At 43.0% G+C, this 17,446-nt stretch overlaps 1 protein-coding gene across 1 annotated transcript in view; it reads left to right on the top strand.

The window, feature by feature from the left end:
• Positions 1 to 4,044: 4,044 nt before the first annotated feature.
• The window catches only part of COQ10B (coenzyme Q10B), a 16,059-nt gene continuing 2,657 nt past the window's right edge, over positions 4,045 to 17,446 (top strand). The window contains exons 1-4 of the mRNA XM_083413836.1: positions 4,045 to 4,341; positions 9,555 to 9,704; positions 11,572 to 11,764; positions 12,475 to 12,576. Coding sequence (XP_083269962.1) covers positions 4,265 to 4,341; positions 9,555 to 9,704; positions 11,572 to 11,764; positions 12,475 to 12,576 — 522 coding nt within the window. The 5' untranslated portion in view covers positions 4,045 to 4,264. The remainder of the gene's footprint in view (positions 4,342 to 9,554; positions 9,705 to 11,571; positions 11,765 to 12,474; positions 12,577 to 17,446) is intronic.

Raw genomic sequence — 17,446 nt, 5'->3', positions numbered from 1 at the left:
TAGCCTCTGCCTGGCGGAAACTTTTTGAAACGGATGTTGCAGAACTCTTCCTTTAAAAATGTTAAATGCTCTTTCCTTTGCTTAGGGTGGGAGATTTGCCAGTCCTGAATTACCTGAAGGTCAACTGGAGTCAGGATTTCTCCTTGAAACTTAGAAAAGCAGATACAGCAGGCTGAAGTTTTCACCATCATGGCTTAATTCTGCCTAAGGCTATTGAAACAGACTTACACCCATCTCAGCGAGTTTCATTATTTACAGTGTGCTGTTAATTATTCTATTAGTTCTATAGTATAGCCTCATCCTAATTTTGTTTCCTTTCAGGAAAGTATGTTGAGGCAAGAAATGTGACTGAATCAGACTTTGCTTGGGGGGGTGAAGAGTAATCCTGAACAGCAGATAATTCATTTAGAATCCTCTGTGCCTGAAACAGGCAGGGTTGAGTAGTTAACGTATTCCTAATGCCTTTGATATAATAGGTCTTGTTACAAGACTTTTAAGGTCTTATATATTGTTATGGTAAAATCTGGGTGCGAGGCTGCTCTGCCACCCAGCTCGTCGGACTAAGTCCGCGGGTCCCTGCGGAGGAAAATGAGCTCAGCCGGAGACAGGAGCAAACTGCAGAAGACCCAAGTTTATTGCGCAACAGGTTCAAGGCGAGATTGAACAGCGAGAAAGGGGTGACATGAACTTTTGAAACTTCCCTCCGTGTCCCAGAATACAGTGCAAAATACATCCCAGTTACATCATGAATATATTAAGAAGAGGTTGGGTTACATAGGATTAACATATGGAGGAGGGAGGGGGGAATATGCAGAGCTGGAGATATGCGCAGATAAGCACATCCTGAGTACCGGTGATGAGAAGACAATGGTCCATGTATGCATAGTCTGCCACCTGGCATTGCCCGGAGGAAAGGCATGGCAGAGCGATTTGACCGGATTAGGGTCTTGACACCTTGCTTGAGGGATTATGGAGGACAGGGGAGGTGTCATGGAGTCCTAGAGAAATTGAGCAAATTGGCATGTTGATTTTCTATGAATTTTATAGATTTTAGTCCCTTTTGACATTGACAATTGGAAATAAATGGATATATTGTAGCGAAGAAGAAGGTGAAGAAGACATGCCCCCCCTTCCATATAAATATATATAATACATGTTCACAAATGTACCAAGCAAATACATACAAATATGTAAACCACATCTGAAACCCACAGAAACGTCCTGAAACCATTTTCTACCTCCCCAAAAGAACCTCAAATATTTCTCTGCAAGGTCAAAGGAAATAGGAAATCTCCCCATTGTCTGTCACAAATCCTGTCTTAAGGGCACATTTAAGATATGAATAGGGCGTGCTTGGAGCCACAGGGTGGGCAATTTCAAAGTCTATATAAGGGCTTGCACACCTTTGTCTTGGGTCGTCCTCTCTCCAGCATGTGGGGGGAGCACCCTGTTGCAACAGCTTTAATAAAGATCAGACTTCTAGCCACATTGCTGGTCTGGTCTATGTTCATTTTTCGACCGGTTTGAGCCTTAAAAGGTACACTCTCTTCGAAGGTCCAGTCTTCCCTAAAAAGCTGAACCCCTTGAAGGGACCCCATTTTTTATTCTTCTTTCATTAACATATTGTTAAGTAAGACCTTGCTTCTTTTGTGAGCCTGGGCTTTTAAGTTACCAGTTTTAGAGGAAGATAGGAGTTAAGAGGAAATTATAAAAGTAAGAAGCTGTTTCTTCTATTCCCCATTCTTGGACTGCCATTCTTCTTGTCATGTGCAGAACATTTGATAAGCCCGCAACTTATGTGCATTTAGTTTCTGCACACTGAGCTTTACATGCTGGCAAACTTTTGAAAAAATAAATACGGGGCAGAAAAAGAAACAGGCATACGGGGGGGGGGGGGGGAGAGACTTTGAACCCTATATGTGCTTTTGGCTTTAGATGTGATCCCTAGAACATAACTCGCACTTACATTGCAGGTTTACTGTATGTGCAAACCACCCAGTTTCAGATGAAGGGCAGTACAGTGTACAAATTTAATAAATAATTTTATTTATTTGTTTTTGCATTTTTCACATTTTCAGCAGGACCAGCTTCACTTGCTGACAGTTGTAGTTGTAGACCAGCCAGCCATCGTGGCGCAGGATCAGAACTCGGGTCCCTGGGCTCTGCAAGCGGAGGGCATATGGGGATGGGGGATGGTGCTGGGCAGGGGTCAGGAGCCATTTCCCTGGGCAGGAGAGATGCAGCTGTTTGGGGGCCCTGGCTGTGATGGAACTGGGAGGGAACACGCATGCCTGGGGGTGCAGATGCCAGCACTTACCTTTGCTTGTGACGGCCAACTGTTCACTGAGGAGGTTTTGGGTGGGGGGGGGACCCAGGACATAGGAGGATGGGAGGGGGAGGTTTTTAAGCAGAGCTTGGTTGGCCACCTGTCAGGGATTATTTGGCTGCGAGTCCTGCATTGCAGGGGGTTGGACTAGATGACCCTCAGGGTCCCTTCCACCTCTGTGGATTCTGTGATTCTATGAAACGGCTTGCTTTACTCCTCTGAAAAGGCAAAATGTGGCTGCCTCTGCCAAACACACGCCATGTTAGGTTTGGCAGGAACCAAGGCCTGGGTTCAACACACACATACCCCACCCAGGCAAATGCCTAGTCCAGGCATCCCCAAACTCGGCCCTCCAGATGTTTCGGGACTACAATTCCCATCATCCCTGACCACTGGTCATGTTAGCTAGGGATGATGGGAGTTGTAGTCCCAAAACATCTGGAGGGCCGAGTTTGGGGGTGCCTGGTCTAGTCCATACCCTCCCAGCTTTTCGATGTAAATAGAGACGTCCTGTTCCTTTATAAGTACAATTATATTCGGCCCAACTGATTGGGTTGCCCCATCCACAGTGGGCGGCTTCCAACATACACGAAAACATAATAAAACATTAAACATTTTTTTAAAAAGTTTCCCTATACAGTGGTACCTCAGGTTACAGACGCTTCAGGTTATAGACTCCGCTAACCTAGAAATAGTACCTTGGGTTAAGAACTTTGCTTCAGCATGACAACAGAAATCACGTGGTGGCTGCAGGAGGCCCCATTAGCTAAAATGCTGTTTCAGGTTAAGAACAGTTTCAGGTTAAGAACGGACCTCCAAAACGAATTAAGTTCTTAACCAGAGGTCCCACTGTACAGGGCTGCCTTCAGATGACTTCTAAAGGCTGTATAGTGACTTATCTCCATGGCTGGGGGCAGGGGATCGCATAACTCCATACACTCCATCATTTCTCTGATCAAAATAGAGACGTCCTAAGGAAAAGCGGAACAAATCAGAAACCGGGACAACTTCTGTAATTCCAGGACTGTCCATGGAAAATAGGGACATTTGGAAGTTGGGAGGGTTTACTAGTTTATTGATTGGGGGCCAAGAGATGCCATGAGCAGTGCCTGAATCTGAAACTTCAGATTGTTGTGTTGGGAAAACTGAGAGCAAGGACAAGCCATACAACTTGAATATGAACTTTTGCCTGTTTATTTATGGGAGAGGGGAGATAGATAATATCTCCATTTCCCGTTTGTGTGTGTGTGTGTCTTATGTGTACATGTATATTTTATCTCTCCACCCCTGTAAACATACAGGGGGCGGTTAAATATATTATAACATATATATATATATTATACGTTATTATATTTTATATAATATATAAGAGAGAGGACATTTTTGGCAGAGGGAGGGAAAAGAGCTCCGACGTCTTCCCACACCCAACTATGACTGGCGGATTCGCGTGGCGCCGCGGAACAACAGAGCGAAGTGACAGGCACCCCCGCCAACCAATCGGCTGCTAATTTTAACTTTCCACGGGCTTAAAAGGCCCTTATGTAACCCAAGCGCCCGCCCGGCTGCAAAGGCCTTGTGACCGCGCGCGGCCCCGCGAACCTGTCGACGGCCTTGCGCGAGCTCGGCAAATCACGTGCCTTGGGGAGGCGGGGGTGGGAGGAAGAGGGTGGGCGGGGTGAGGCGTCCGCGAAGGAGAGGGGCGCGTCAAGAGAGAGGGAGGGGGAGGGCAGCGCGTGGCGAGCGCTCCGCTGACTGGCTGAGAGCTGGGGGCCACTCGGGGCCGATTGGGCCGGCCGACGAGCGGGGCGGGGCAAGAGGCGTGGCCCAGGAATTGACAAGCCGCCGCGAGGGCGGGTGTCTCCGGAGTGGAGGAAGGGTTGGGATGGGGGCCGTGCGGGAGACCTAAGTGGCGGCGGCGGCGGCGGCGGAGGGTCGACTATGGCGCGGAGCGGCCGGGCCGTTGGGAAGGCGCTGGCCGCGCGGCTGGCCTTGACTCCGCGGAGAGCCGCTCTCAGGTATATGAAAGGCGGGGTCGTGAGAAGCTCCGCCCACCGCTCTCTGAGGTGGGGGAGAAATAGCTTCCTCAGACCCAGAAAAGGCCGGCTGTGGGGAGGCGAGGGGTGCGGGGAGTTTCACCTTTCGCAGCCCGACCTCTCCGGGGAGCTTTTTCAGGCAGGCGAGGGAGGTCACCTCACCCCACCCCCGGCTCTGAGGATGGCTCCCTGCCCTTGTTAGGCTTGCTCTGGTTTCCCCTTTCTCCGCCTCTTCTTCCCTCAGCGTGACAGGCAGAAGTTCAACAGGTGGCGTTCGCGCTTGCTTTCACGCTCTGTGCTGTGGGGAGGAGGGGAAAGGGGCCAAGGCTTGGGTTCCTGGAGAACTGGGTTCGCTCCACCTCCTCCTCCTGTTGTTGTTGTTTAGTCGTGTCCGACTCTTCGTGACCCCATGGACCAGAGCACGCCAGGCACTCCTGTCTTCCACTGCCTCCCGCAGTTTCCTCAAACTGATGTTTGTATCTTCGAGAACACTGTCCAACCATCTCGTCCTCTGTCGTCCCCTTCTCCTTGTGCCCTCCATCTTCCCCAGCATCAGGATCTTTTCCAGGGAGTCTTCTCTTCTCATGAGGTGGCCAAAGTATTGGAGCCTCAGCTTCAGGATCTGTCCTTCCAGTGAGCACTCAGGGCTGATTTCCTTCAGAATGGAGAGGTTTGATCTTCTTGCAGTCCATGGGACTCTCAAGAGTCTCCTCCAGCACCATAATTCAAAAGCATCAATTCTTCGGCGATCAGCCTTCTTTATGGTCCAGTTCTCACTTCCATACATCACTACTGGGAAAACCATAGCTTTAACTATACAGACCTTTGTTGGCAAGGTGATGTCTCTGCTTTTTAAGAAGCTGTCTAACTTGGTCCTCTGCCATGGAAGACAAAGCTGGTCGCAACAAAACAAAATGAAACAAAAAGCCCAGAGAAGCAAGATGAGTTGTAGGAAGTCACCTTTAATTTGCTCTACGAAATGAAGGGAGCAAAGTGGAAATATTTCGCTTAAAAGAGCCCCACACCTGTTAAACATCTATATATTATATGGAATTAAATGTGCATTGTTGTAACTACTCATATTAAGGGATGGGGGGATGTAATAGTGAAATACTTTCACTATGAGACTCTCCTGTCTACCTGCCTGGAGTTCATTAACATTAGGAAACAGTTCTCGGAAACGCTTTGCCTGTTACGCTTGTCTGGAGTGTTTCTGTGGCATCTTGTTTGCAAAACGCTTCTGACTGCAAGAAAAGGATATGTTGTCCTATGGCTTTTATTTACAGTGCAGTCCTATGGAAGTAAGTCCCATTGAGCTTGAGAAGACTTACTCCAGGGTAAGCAAATACAGGATTGCAGCCTCCCATCATTAATGTTTTTCTTCGACTTCCCCATTAGTATCCAAAGCCACTAACAAAAAACATTGTTATGTAAAGAAACAATACAATGCATACACTGTAAACTGAGCCCTTTTGCTCAGGTGAAAGGATAGTCTTTTCCTCCTGCAAAGACCCTTTGCTCTTTGGTACCTGTTGTCTGAGCTTGGATGGTGAACATCAGAGATTGTTCATCGTCTTAGCACATTTCTGCTCACTTTCACCTGCCTTTATTCCTTTCCAACTCCCAGACTCCACTAAGAACCTAATGCCTTTGCACTGCTATGAGCTGCCATGTGCTGCATGATTGTACAGCCCTTGGCCCTTTCCACCCTTTGGAGGTTCCAAATCCCTGGGTTTTTTGGCAAGGGTAAAATGTAACTACTGATAGCAGAGACCCTGCCCGTTTCCATGCCCCACATACAGCTATTCAACTTGGAAAATAGATTCTTGATGTCTTTATAATAGAACCAGTAATGTGGGTTGGTTTTTTGCTTGTTGTTGTTGTATTTTTGAGAATTGTATTCTGCAAATTAGAGTAACTTTTCCTATGAAAATTTTCTGATGCAAAGCACCCTATGCAAAACAAAATAAAAAATTTCCTTCCAGTAGCACCTTTGAGACCAACTATGTTTGTTATTGGTATGAGCTTTCGTGTGCATGCACACTTCTTCAGATACCACACGAAAGCTCATACCAATAACAAACTTAGTTGGTCTCTAAGGTACTACTGGAAGGAAAAAAATTATTTTGTTTTGACTACGGCAGACCAACACGGCTACCTACCTGTAACACCCTATGCAAATTAGGGTAAAGTTGCATTGAATTATATGCATCAGAAAATTTTCTGATGCCCTTGAGTGAACTAATTTAGCATGTTTGTTGTACTTAGTAAAGAAAGTTAAAAACCCTGCAGCTACTAAAATTTCCTAATAATTACTTGTAACTAGCATCCATTTATTGTTGCTAACAAAATGATGAAATATTTCCCCCACTGGAAATTACCCACCCGGCATCACTAGCCAGAACCCACCTCCCCAATTAATCATTGCATCTGTCAAATAATAACTGTCAATTAATCGTTGTATCTTCTAACTTGGTGTTGTTCAACCTTGGGGTTCCCAGGTGTTGTTGGACTATAACTCTCAGCATTCCTGATTGGGCATGTTGAGATTTGGAGTCTAGTAACATCTGGTTGATACTGACAATCTCTCTGACTGCAAGGTTTTTATTCTATGGTCTGCTGATTAAATGGAAAATACTGTACTTTGAAAGAATGTGCCTGTTGCTACAGTAAACACAGGGGGAAACTAAACTTTATTTCACCTGGGTTAAAGACCCAGTTTGGCACCCCCCACACGTGCATTTTTCGTACACACACAGGTTGGGAGTCCTCTGGAGGCTTCAGCCAGGGCAAAACCCTCGGCTATCCCCCCTGTAGTTGTGGCATTGCTTAACATACATATTTAAGAAGTTAAAATTAGTTGCCCTTCAAAAAATGTTATATAACTACAACAGTCTGTATAGTAGTGCTTTCAGTGTTGCCCACAAAAAGTATTCCTTTGAAACTGGTACAACAGTACGTTAGCTATTGTCTCTAAGGTTCCCCTGCAGTGCCTGTCTCCCATTTCTATTCCTTTTGGTACATGCAATACTTGTCTTTGTTCAGAGACCCAAGGCAGAAGAAGAATAAACAGCACTTTGAAACATTGATAATTTGAGTTCTGTGATTCATAGATTACCTTTTTGATCAAGGAGATCAGCTGGGAAAGGTCAAATTCATTTCTAACTTCTCATCCTTGTGCCTGTTCAATTCTAATGTTGTAATTCTAATCTAGTTTTATAGCTGAAGCTATACATTTGAGGTTTTGATGAGGACATACAGTACTGTGAAAAGCTTCACAGCTTTCCCGATACATAGAGGATTCCCAGCCACTAAGCTAAATTCCCCCCCCCCCCAACATACACACTTTGAAATCTCCACTCAAAACTGTGAACATTGATCTTCTAATGAAGGGTGGTATAGAAATTGAATAAATAATAAAATAGTAGGGGTGAGGGACCTCTGGTCTGCAGACCAAGCTTTGTCTGTCAGGGATCCCAGTTTGACCCATAAGGCTGTTTCCCCCCCCAACCACATCCACTTACCCCACACCTGACATCATAAGTGACATAATGTAAAACCTCTGAGGGCTCAACGTGATCTCTCAGTTTCTTTATTTGCAGTTCCTTGCTCTAAGCGGGGAAAGGTGTTTCCATTGAAACCAGTGCTGAAGCCTAATGTTCTGATTAATTTTGCATCCAGTGTTGTTTCCCAAAGAATATTGTTAGCAGTTAAGTGAAATATCAAAGATCTGGACAGAGTTTGCCAGATCAAAATGAAAAAGGAAAATCCTGCACACAATAGAAGCTTCAGTGTTTAGTTTGCAAGTAAAAATAATTGGTCCTGCTAAAGAAAGTGGTTATTTTGCCATCAAGCTAAGTAGAAGATTTCTTAATTGAAATCCCAACATAAAAAGAGTTATTAGCACATGCTTGAGTGCATATATTAAAATATCTGCACTAATTTTTTTGTTCTGGACACAACACTGAGGGATTTTGAGATCAGAAAAAGGCGTCCTACTTTTCCTGATTTTCTCAGAAGCTTGTATGACTGTAAGTTAAAACAAATTTATGATACAACAGTTATCAGCTATGATAGCTAACACAAACCACTGTGTTTAGAGAGGGAATATGAATTCTGGATACTGAAGGACCACTATACAAAATGGTCATCCCTATTGTATCTTGCTTCTGGACTTCCAGAGCGTATATGGCAACACTAAATTATGTAAGAAAATTATGCAAGAAAATTATTTAAGTGACTGCCTTTCACTATATTGCCAGCACTATTACTTTGGGGGTAAGAATTTAGATGTCTGGGGGGGGGGGGCTTCATTTGTGGAGAAATGTTGCTATTTCAAGCAGTGTTGACATTAGTGTGGAATTGCTTTTGCCACCATGGTTAAGTTTTGAAAATCTAGATCCTTTCATTCAAAGCCAGCAACATTTGTACCAGTGCAGATCTGTGGCATGTGGGACCCTCAGGGGTAGGGAGAAATTTCCCCTGACCATTACCAGCAAGTTTGTCACAGAAGATGTTAGAAGACTCCTATGCAAGATTGCTCTTCTCGGTGTGCTAAGAGGGGTGAGAAAACAGTTTGGTACAGAGGAGCATGTGACTACTACTTCTAGCTTGAATCCCTGCTTGTGCAAGAACAAGAATTACTGTTTTCAAGGATGTGTGGTTCAAGCTCATTTTACTGTTTTATAGCAGAAAGGGACAGAGTATTAGAGATGCTATAGGGCAGTTCAAACAGATGAGCAAAGGGTAACGTGGCCTCAGACTGACTTGGAGCCAAGTCTTAAGGGGTGGATGGCCTTTGTATTGTACTGTTGCCAGGTTCTTTCTCATGACTGAGATATATTTAGGTTGTCCTAAAAAGTTAGCCTAATCCTGAACAGCTTGCAAGCTATGATTGTCCTTGTGTTACATTTTGATTTAACGAGCGAGATCCAACTGCGACGTCCTGCTTGCGCAACAGCCTTCTACTTGCCAAATGGGACTTGCCCTTCCTCTTCTCCCCATAAGCCTTCAGCTCCCCAATCAGTTCCAGAAATTCTGGAGAACCCTCTGGAGCAGTTTGGAGGGCTTCAGGGAAAGGAGATGGGGCAGCCCACTGGCTTGACGCTGGATCTTGCACATTATTATTTAGATAAATGATAAATTATTTTGTTAAGCATGGGCTAATTCTAATCAAGAAATTTAAATCATTGCAGGCATTTGACTTCTTGGGAAATTTTGTTGAGCAAGGCCCCTCTGCTTCAAGTCCCTGGAACGCACTGTGTTTTTTCGAGAAGAACTTTCTTCAACATTACTTCACCATTAGGGAACAAAAGGAAAGAATATTCAGAAAGAAGAATTATAGGGTTTGTATACAAATAAGTAGAATTACAATTGTATATGAATGCATGGTGTTGATTTGCATGACCAAATTTTGATCAGTGTTTCGACTTCTATTGGTTTTGCCCAAGATGTGTTTACTGAAAATTGATTCAAGTCTTATTTATTTGTGAATTACGTCATTCTCAGTCTTTGAAGAATTTACGTTTCACAGATAGTCACATTATGAGGCAAACATGGGACTCCCATCTCTCTCTTTGCTGCATAATTTTTTGTATGGGGATGGGGATCTTCATGACAACATGAGATCATATTGTCTAATTTAGAAGCAAATATATTGTACAGTGCAGTTTAGAAAGCACATGGTGTGCTTAAATTAGGTGCACCGTATAGTGTCATATTGTCACACCAGTACACATGTGAACTTTTTTTTACTAATTTGGAAGGCAAGGGTATTTAACAAATTTGATGAAGCTATTATGTTTTGCGCCCGTGCTAGGGTTTTTCTGGCTCATCATCCCCTTGTATCCATGGAAACCTGCTCTTCAGAATGGGGTTTTTTGGGAACAGCACAGAATACAGGTTTGGAGGGCTGCAGAAAGAGAAGATAATTGTCCAACTGGAAGTTGTTTTCTCCGTGTGCAAAGTATCTTTTGGATCCAAACCACAGAATGGCTCTTTGCCTAAAGTCATAAAAACTGTTACACTGTTTAGAAACAGTTAAGCAGTCTTCATGTTTACAGTGAAAGGATTCCCATACATAAGTAGGTTACCGTAGTTAAGTTGCTGAAGCGTGTATTTCTGTGTTAATAATTTGCAGAGCTGTACTGGCAATATTAATTTTGCTAGAAATTGCTTTGCTGTTACAATGTGACTTGAAATGTAAAAATAAATCCCTTGAGTCAAATAACACCATAGAGTGAAGGAGACTCTTACGGACATTTACATGGAAGTAATTAAGCTTCACCGAATACAGTGGAGTTTCTTCTGAGTACATTCATAGGATTGTGCTGTAAAACAGCTTTGAGCCTGATTTAACTCCTATTGAAATGAATGGAAAAGTGAAAATACCAAACACTTAAGGTAACTGTGGTCCACTGTATGCTCAGAAATTTCTCAAAGTAGGGTAGGGAAAGCCTTCGCATTTTGCCTTTATCATAAAATAAACTTTAGTTGGGTGAAGAAAACTGGAGTAGTTTGTTTTTTTTGAAGTGTGTGTACCAAAACTATGAAGGGACGCGGGTGGCGCTGTGGGTTAAACCACAGAGCCTAGGACTTGCCGATCAGAAGGTCGGTGGTTCGAATCCCTGGGACAGGGTGAGCTCCCTTTGCTCGGTCTCAGCTCCTGCCAACCTAGCAGTTTGAAAGCACGTCAAAGTGCAAGTAGATAAATAGGTACTGCTCTGGCGGGAACGTAAACGGTTTTTCCGTGTGCTGCTCTGGTTTGCCAGAAGCAGCTTTGTCATGCTGGCCACATGACCCGGAAGCTGTACGCCGGCTCCCTCGGCCAGTAAAGCGAGATGAGCGCCGCAACCCCAGAGTCGGTCACGACTGGACCTAATGGTCAGGGGTCCCTTTACCTTTACCTTTTACCAAAACTATATAAATGTTAAAAGGCTACAGGAGCTAATGGGACCCCAAAGAAAAATGTTACCTGCCCTTCCTACAAGGTGCTCAGGTTGGCACAGACATTTCTTCACCCTCCATTCATTTTTATCTTCCCAGCTGCCCTGTGAGGTAGGCTAGTGTGTGTGTGTGTGTGTGTGTGTGTGTGTAAGAAAGAGATACATTTCATAACTGAAGAGCTCAAGCATAGGAAAGCACAAAAATGATGCATGACTTGGTCCTTTGAATACTGCTTGTAATACTAAGTTCCACTTTTCTTCTTGTCAGGTATTCTATGCAAGAAATGTATGATGTGGTAGCAGTTGTAAGTGAATACAAGAACTTTGTGCCATGGTGCAAAAAGTCAGATGTGTTATCCAAGCGCTCGGGATATTGCAAGGCACACTTAGAAGTTGGATTTCCTCCTGTGATGGAGAAATACACTTCGGTTTGTACACTAGTGAGACCTCATATGGTTAAGGTAATGATTTTTTAAAAGCATCTTGTATTGTATAATTGCTTGCAGCTTTCCTGCCATTCTATTATATGTAGACAGATGTGCTTGTTCAATACAGATTGAACACACTCCAGAAATTGCTACCTCCCCATCCAGTTTTTGTTTTAAGTTATGGGTTCTCTATGCAGAACAGAAGTGCAATAAATAATGCACCTATTTTGCATTAATGCATTATTTTGTTTTTATATCCGCTGAAAAGAAACCTGAAGCTAATACGCTGGAACGTACATTGCTACTTTTCTCTGGTATAAGACATATTTGTAGAGATTCTTCAAAAACTTGCAACAGCTCCCTTCAATTTCATTGGGTTGGATCCTATTTGTCTTTTCCGTGAACAGCACTTGAATCCAACAGAGGCTCCTTTTCCTTGCTTATTTTTCAGGGCGGATGGCATTGTTAAGAACTTTTTAAGTGGAGATACTAGAGTTTGAATCTGGGACCCCCACTGATCCATGGTCTCTACCCATACCTTTCGGACTTTTATTTTCCCCCCTCCTTCTCCGGGCATAAAAAGGAAGCACTTTCTAACATTATGAAATAACAAATGAGAAATTATGGATTTTATTCTGCTCTTGTAGTTCTAGTTTATGTGGAAGCCGAAATAAGTTGAACATCTAGGTCTGAGGGTTTTGAATCCAATACAAAAGTGTTAAAATGGTTAACCTTTTTCCTAGGCATCATGCACAGATGGAAAACTATTTAATCATCTGGAAACAGTGTGGCGCTTCAGTCCAGGAATCCCCGGCTATCCAAGAACGTGTACCTTGGATTTTTCAGTAAGTATGAGAATAAGCCTTCCAAGCTCTTCAGACTACCGAAATATACCTTTAAAGCCATAACAAGCTGTGCTTGCATGTCACACTAAACTATAGTTTAAGGCAGGGGCAGCCAGCATGTAGATGTTGTTGGACTACAACTCTCATTAACCCAGCCAGCCTTGCTGTTGTAAGGAGTTGTAGTCAGACAACAGCTGCCAGGCACCATGTTGACTACCCCTGGTTTAGTAAGGTGTGAAAGAGCGGGAATGAGCTGCCATGAACCTCAGATTTGTGCACTTCCTTCCTCTCCCTGCTGCATGGTTGTGAGGGGTTTGGAAGCTTTTGCTTAACTGCCGTTTGTTAAGTCACCCAAATCAAGAAACTCTGGTTAACACTGACTGTGATTTGACATTCGCTTGTTCAGAACTAACCATGATTGTTGAAGCTTGGCTTGTTTAAACTAACCATAGTTAGAATCTGACCCGGAACTATATTTAGATGACGTGACAAGCCAGGGATATTGCTAGGTAGTTAAAAAGACGGGGGCACAAGCCCATGACACAAATTTGCTTGATAATTTGTGTGATAATTTCTGTGTAAAGAAACAAATTTAGATGGCATACATTAGTACAGCTAGGTGATTTTTGTCAACCTAGTTTATGTAAAAAGAATACTCTGAACATGTGCAGTTTTACAGTTTAAACTCACTTAAGTCATAGCACCATCTTGATTACTCAGGAATACACATTTTGTTTGGGAAACATATAATACAGTGGCACCTTGGTTCTCAAACTTTTAAGGTGTGCTTTCCCATAGAAAGTAATGCAAAATGGATTAATCCATTCCAGATTTTTAAAAACAACCCCTAAAACAGCAATTTTACTATCTAACGAGACCACTGATTCATAAAATGAAAGCAATAATCAATGTACTGTACTATAAAATAGAGACAGTATTGTAGATGATAAAAATGAAAATTAATTTTTTCCCTTACCTTCACTGATGATAGTCATTGTTTGGATGGGGGGCTTTTATCCATATCTGCAGTCACACAGTCAATCAACCCGTAGCTGAACTGGGTTCCACACAGTCACAAAAACAAATTAATTGAAAAAGCCTCAAAGACAAAAACGCAAAATAAATAGCAAAAACAAAAGCGCCAATCTTAATCTGTTCTGGAAGTCCGTTTGACTTCCAAAATGTTCGAAAATTAAAGCACAGCTTCTGATTGGTTCAGGTGCCCCAGAAACAATAGCCAACAGCTGCATTGGACGTTCAGCTTCCGAAAAACGTTCAAAAACCAGAACACTTACTTCCAAGTTTTCAGCGTTTGAGTACCAAGGTGTTTGAGAACCAAGGTACCACTGTATAAAGTAGTACATGCCTAGTCAGCTGTCTCCGACAACAGAGTGCTTTAAAAAATAAGAGAGGATAATGCAGTGACCACAGTCATGGGGCATGTTTGCTTCTACCCCCATTTTCTGCTGTTCTATGGGTGTTCGTTTTGGAGAGGCTGGACCTCTAAGTGCAGCTCTAGTTCTACCACTTCTGTTCCTGTGTGTTGTTGCAGCATGTCCCCAGTTGCCCTGTAAGCCAAAAAGATTTTTCTATAAAGTTGCAAATGGGGAAGCGATTTGAGGCCCAGTACAAAAGACCTGGGGTTCTGGCTTTCAAGGTCACCCCTTATTAATAATACCTGTGTGCCACAATGTGGGTAATCAAAAGGAGAAGTGAAAGCTTCCAAACTCCATGGGAGGAGGGGAGCACAAACCTGATACTTGTAAATGCAGTTTAATACAATGTGCAAATGCCGTCAGTGTGTTGCTCCCAACTGTGTTTATTTTAATTAAAGAAACCCAAAGCGACCTGAATTCTAAACATGCCTTTTAAACGTGTATATATAAACATAAATTATTATAAACTTTAAAGTTTTCTTTCTGCTAGGGGTGGTATGTGAAATATCTTCACTTCAAATGTGTTTATCTACATATTATGAAAGAAGGCTGATTCTTAATTGCTTTGAATACACTTGGGGTACTGGAAAACTCTGAATCACACTTTCCTTCACTAAGCAATTCAACACCATTGTTTGTGTTGTTTCTAGCTTATCATTCAAACTTAGTTTGCTTTTCATTTATTGTTTTTTCAGAAGAAAGATGGATTCTCATTTGTTACTACTGATTTGTAGTTTCAACATAGGGCAGGATCCAAAGTGCCATTTTGGGCACACCAAAGAGCTTGCAGATTTCCCCTCTTTCAACAGCAGATCTTTCATGCCTCCTTCCACTATGTTTCTGAAAGTCCCCTTAGTTTCCAAATGGTATGTCATGTAGTGAGAGGAAGAGGGTTGACTGCTGTAAGCCCCTTGGACTTGTAGAACCAACCCTGCCCATATATTGTTCATATAGAGCACGAAAACATGTATCAGATAGCATTGATGAAAGTTAGTCCCAAGAACCTACTCCTATGGTTCATGGTTGTAGTTTTCTTATGGTTCAGAGGGAGCCTTGGGGCTCTCACAGAGGGTGGGATCCAGCATCACACCAGAGAGCATGATGCGATTGCCCTCCCTCCCTCCTGCAGTCCCACCCCAACTTAATTTTCTCCAGAAGATCCCTCCAACCTTCAGGAGTAGATTTGAGATGGGGTAGGTGCTAGGGGCTTCAGAGGGGGAGAATGAACCGATTTCCACTTGCACAAAAACAATGAACAATCAATCGTTTTATTTGTGTGTACGCTCCCTTTCAGAAATTAAAACCATGCTCAAGGCGGCTTGCAACATAAAAAAAATTGCATGATTACAAACATAACAAAAGGAGTCATAAACAATAAATAAAATATCAAGAAGTACACAACCAAACTGAACCATTTCCTCATAAATCATAAGATGTAAAATATACAAAAAATTAACAGCAATAAGAGCAACAAACCACACCCTAAACAAACTTCCTAAACAATAGCCCAGCTCAGGGGCCAGCAAACCTTTTCAGCAAGGGACCAGTCCACTGTCCCTCAGACCTTGTGGGGGGCCGGATTATATTTTGAAAAAAATATACGAACAAATTCCTATGCCCTACAAATAACCCAGAGATGCATTTTAAATAAAAGCACACATTCTACTCATGTAAAAACACAGATTCCCGGACCGTCTGCGGGCTGGATTTAGAAGGCAATTGGGCCGCATCTGGCCCCCAGGCCTTAGTTTGCCTACCCATGCCCCTGCCCAAGAGTCTGTTTAGCAACCTCAGCTCTTTTAGCTGGAGTCAGTCAGGGCTCGCCATCCCAGGTCGGGTGGAAAAAGGCCTGCAAGGCAGGGAGCTCTTCTAGGACACACTGCCAAGAGAATTCCAAGGTTGGCTGTCACTCAGTGAAATGACAGGCTTTTCCTCATATCCTGATGTTGCTGCCTTGAATGTTGTTATTACCCCACCCATCTGGCTGGGTTGCAATGAAATTATCCAGACTAGTCACACCGGTGCCTAACCTAGCAGGACTATTGTAAATTTTATATCACAGGCCTCATAATAAATAAACCTAAGTAGTATATTTTTCATGGATTTCTTCCTGGAGTCTATAAACTTATTAATAAACCAGTGCACTTTTAAATGAACAGTATAGTCTGTCCAAAAGTTCTGCTAACACCTGCCATTAACTCCCTAGCTTCCTTTTTTGTTCCTCTTTTTAAAAAGGAGCACAGTTTGTGTGATGAGATCATTTCTGTAACTTGAGAATTTGTTTAATTTACTTGTAGCTACATTGGTTTGAGAATTGCCATGCAAGTTCAAACTAGTGAAAACCAAACTGTTGCAAACAGTTCATTTATCCAGGGGCTGTTTTTTAGTTCTTCCACATTAAAAATCTAATCATCTAGTGCAACCCCCTGGAATGCAGGAATCTTTGGCCCAATGTGGGGCTGGAATCCACAACCCTGAGATTAAGAGTCTCATATTATCCCTTCACTTTGGGTATTCTGACTTTTTGTCAAAGTTTAATAAGAATAAATGTGTGTTGCTATGCACGCTCAGTCACACCAATTCTGGTGCTTCTGAAAGTCTGTAACTGCTGTTTGCAACATTTAAAACAACAGCAACAGCCTTATTTTTACAAACCATCTTCAAACCTTGCCAGGAAGGGAAGTGAAAAGCATGTGGCTATTCTATAGCATTTCCCGATCCTTCATACTTTCTGCAAATTAGTTGAACCTTCTTAATAAACTGGGTGGACTCTGTATTTTTTGTTGTGTTCAGTTAGCACTTGCACAAACTGCTCTTGGCTCAGATAAATTTAGGATGAAATTGAATGTTACATTGGTAACCCCATCTTTCCTCGTGTACCTGTAACACTAATACGATGATTGAGAGTGGTTGCAGCTGCAAATAGGTGATCTGAAGCAGGGCCCTCAATTCTAATCTTGGCCTGCTGATAGTCCCCCACCCCCCAAAAAAGTGTGTGTTCCAGCTGGGCTCTACAACTAAGAAAAACTGCTTGGAAGAATCAGCATGTGAAGGGTTTTTAAAAACTCTTATCAGTGCCCCTCACCCGCTCTACCCAATTATCTCAGCACACAAACTTGTGCTTGCTGTGATAATTCTAGTTCTGCCTTCACATATGTACATGATTGCATAGAATTGCAGATTTGGCTGCAGACCTTTTGAGTGGTTCTACCAGAATAAATCCCAAGCAGTTTTTTAGACATTGCAACCATAGTCTGGTACGAAGAGGGAAATGTTCAGTGCTAAGGGATTTCTAGCCAAAAGCTTTCAAATTAACTCCCCCCCCCCTTTTGGGGGGGGGGTTCCACTTTTAAAATATTTTCTAGTTTAGGATCATGCCCGAATACAGTAACTAAACCTCTTGAAAGCTTACTAATTAATGTTTCATTGTTTTC

Source organism: Podarcis tiliguerta (genome assembly GCF_965153285.1).
Source record: "Podarcis tiliguerta genome assembly, chromosome: 1".
Classification (NCBI taxonomy): Eukaryota; Metazoa; Chordata; class Lepidosauria; order Squamata; family Lacertidae; genus Podarcis; species Podarcis tiliguerta.
The sequence above is the reverse complement of the archived record's forward strand: the minus strand, read 5'-3'. Positions and strand labels throughout refer to the sequence as shown.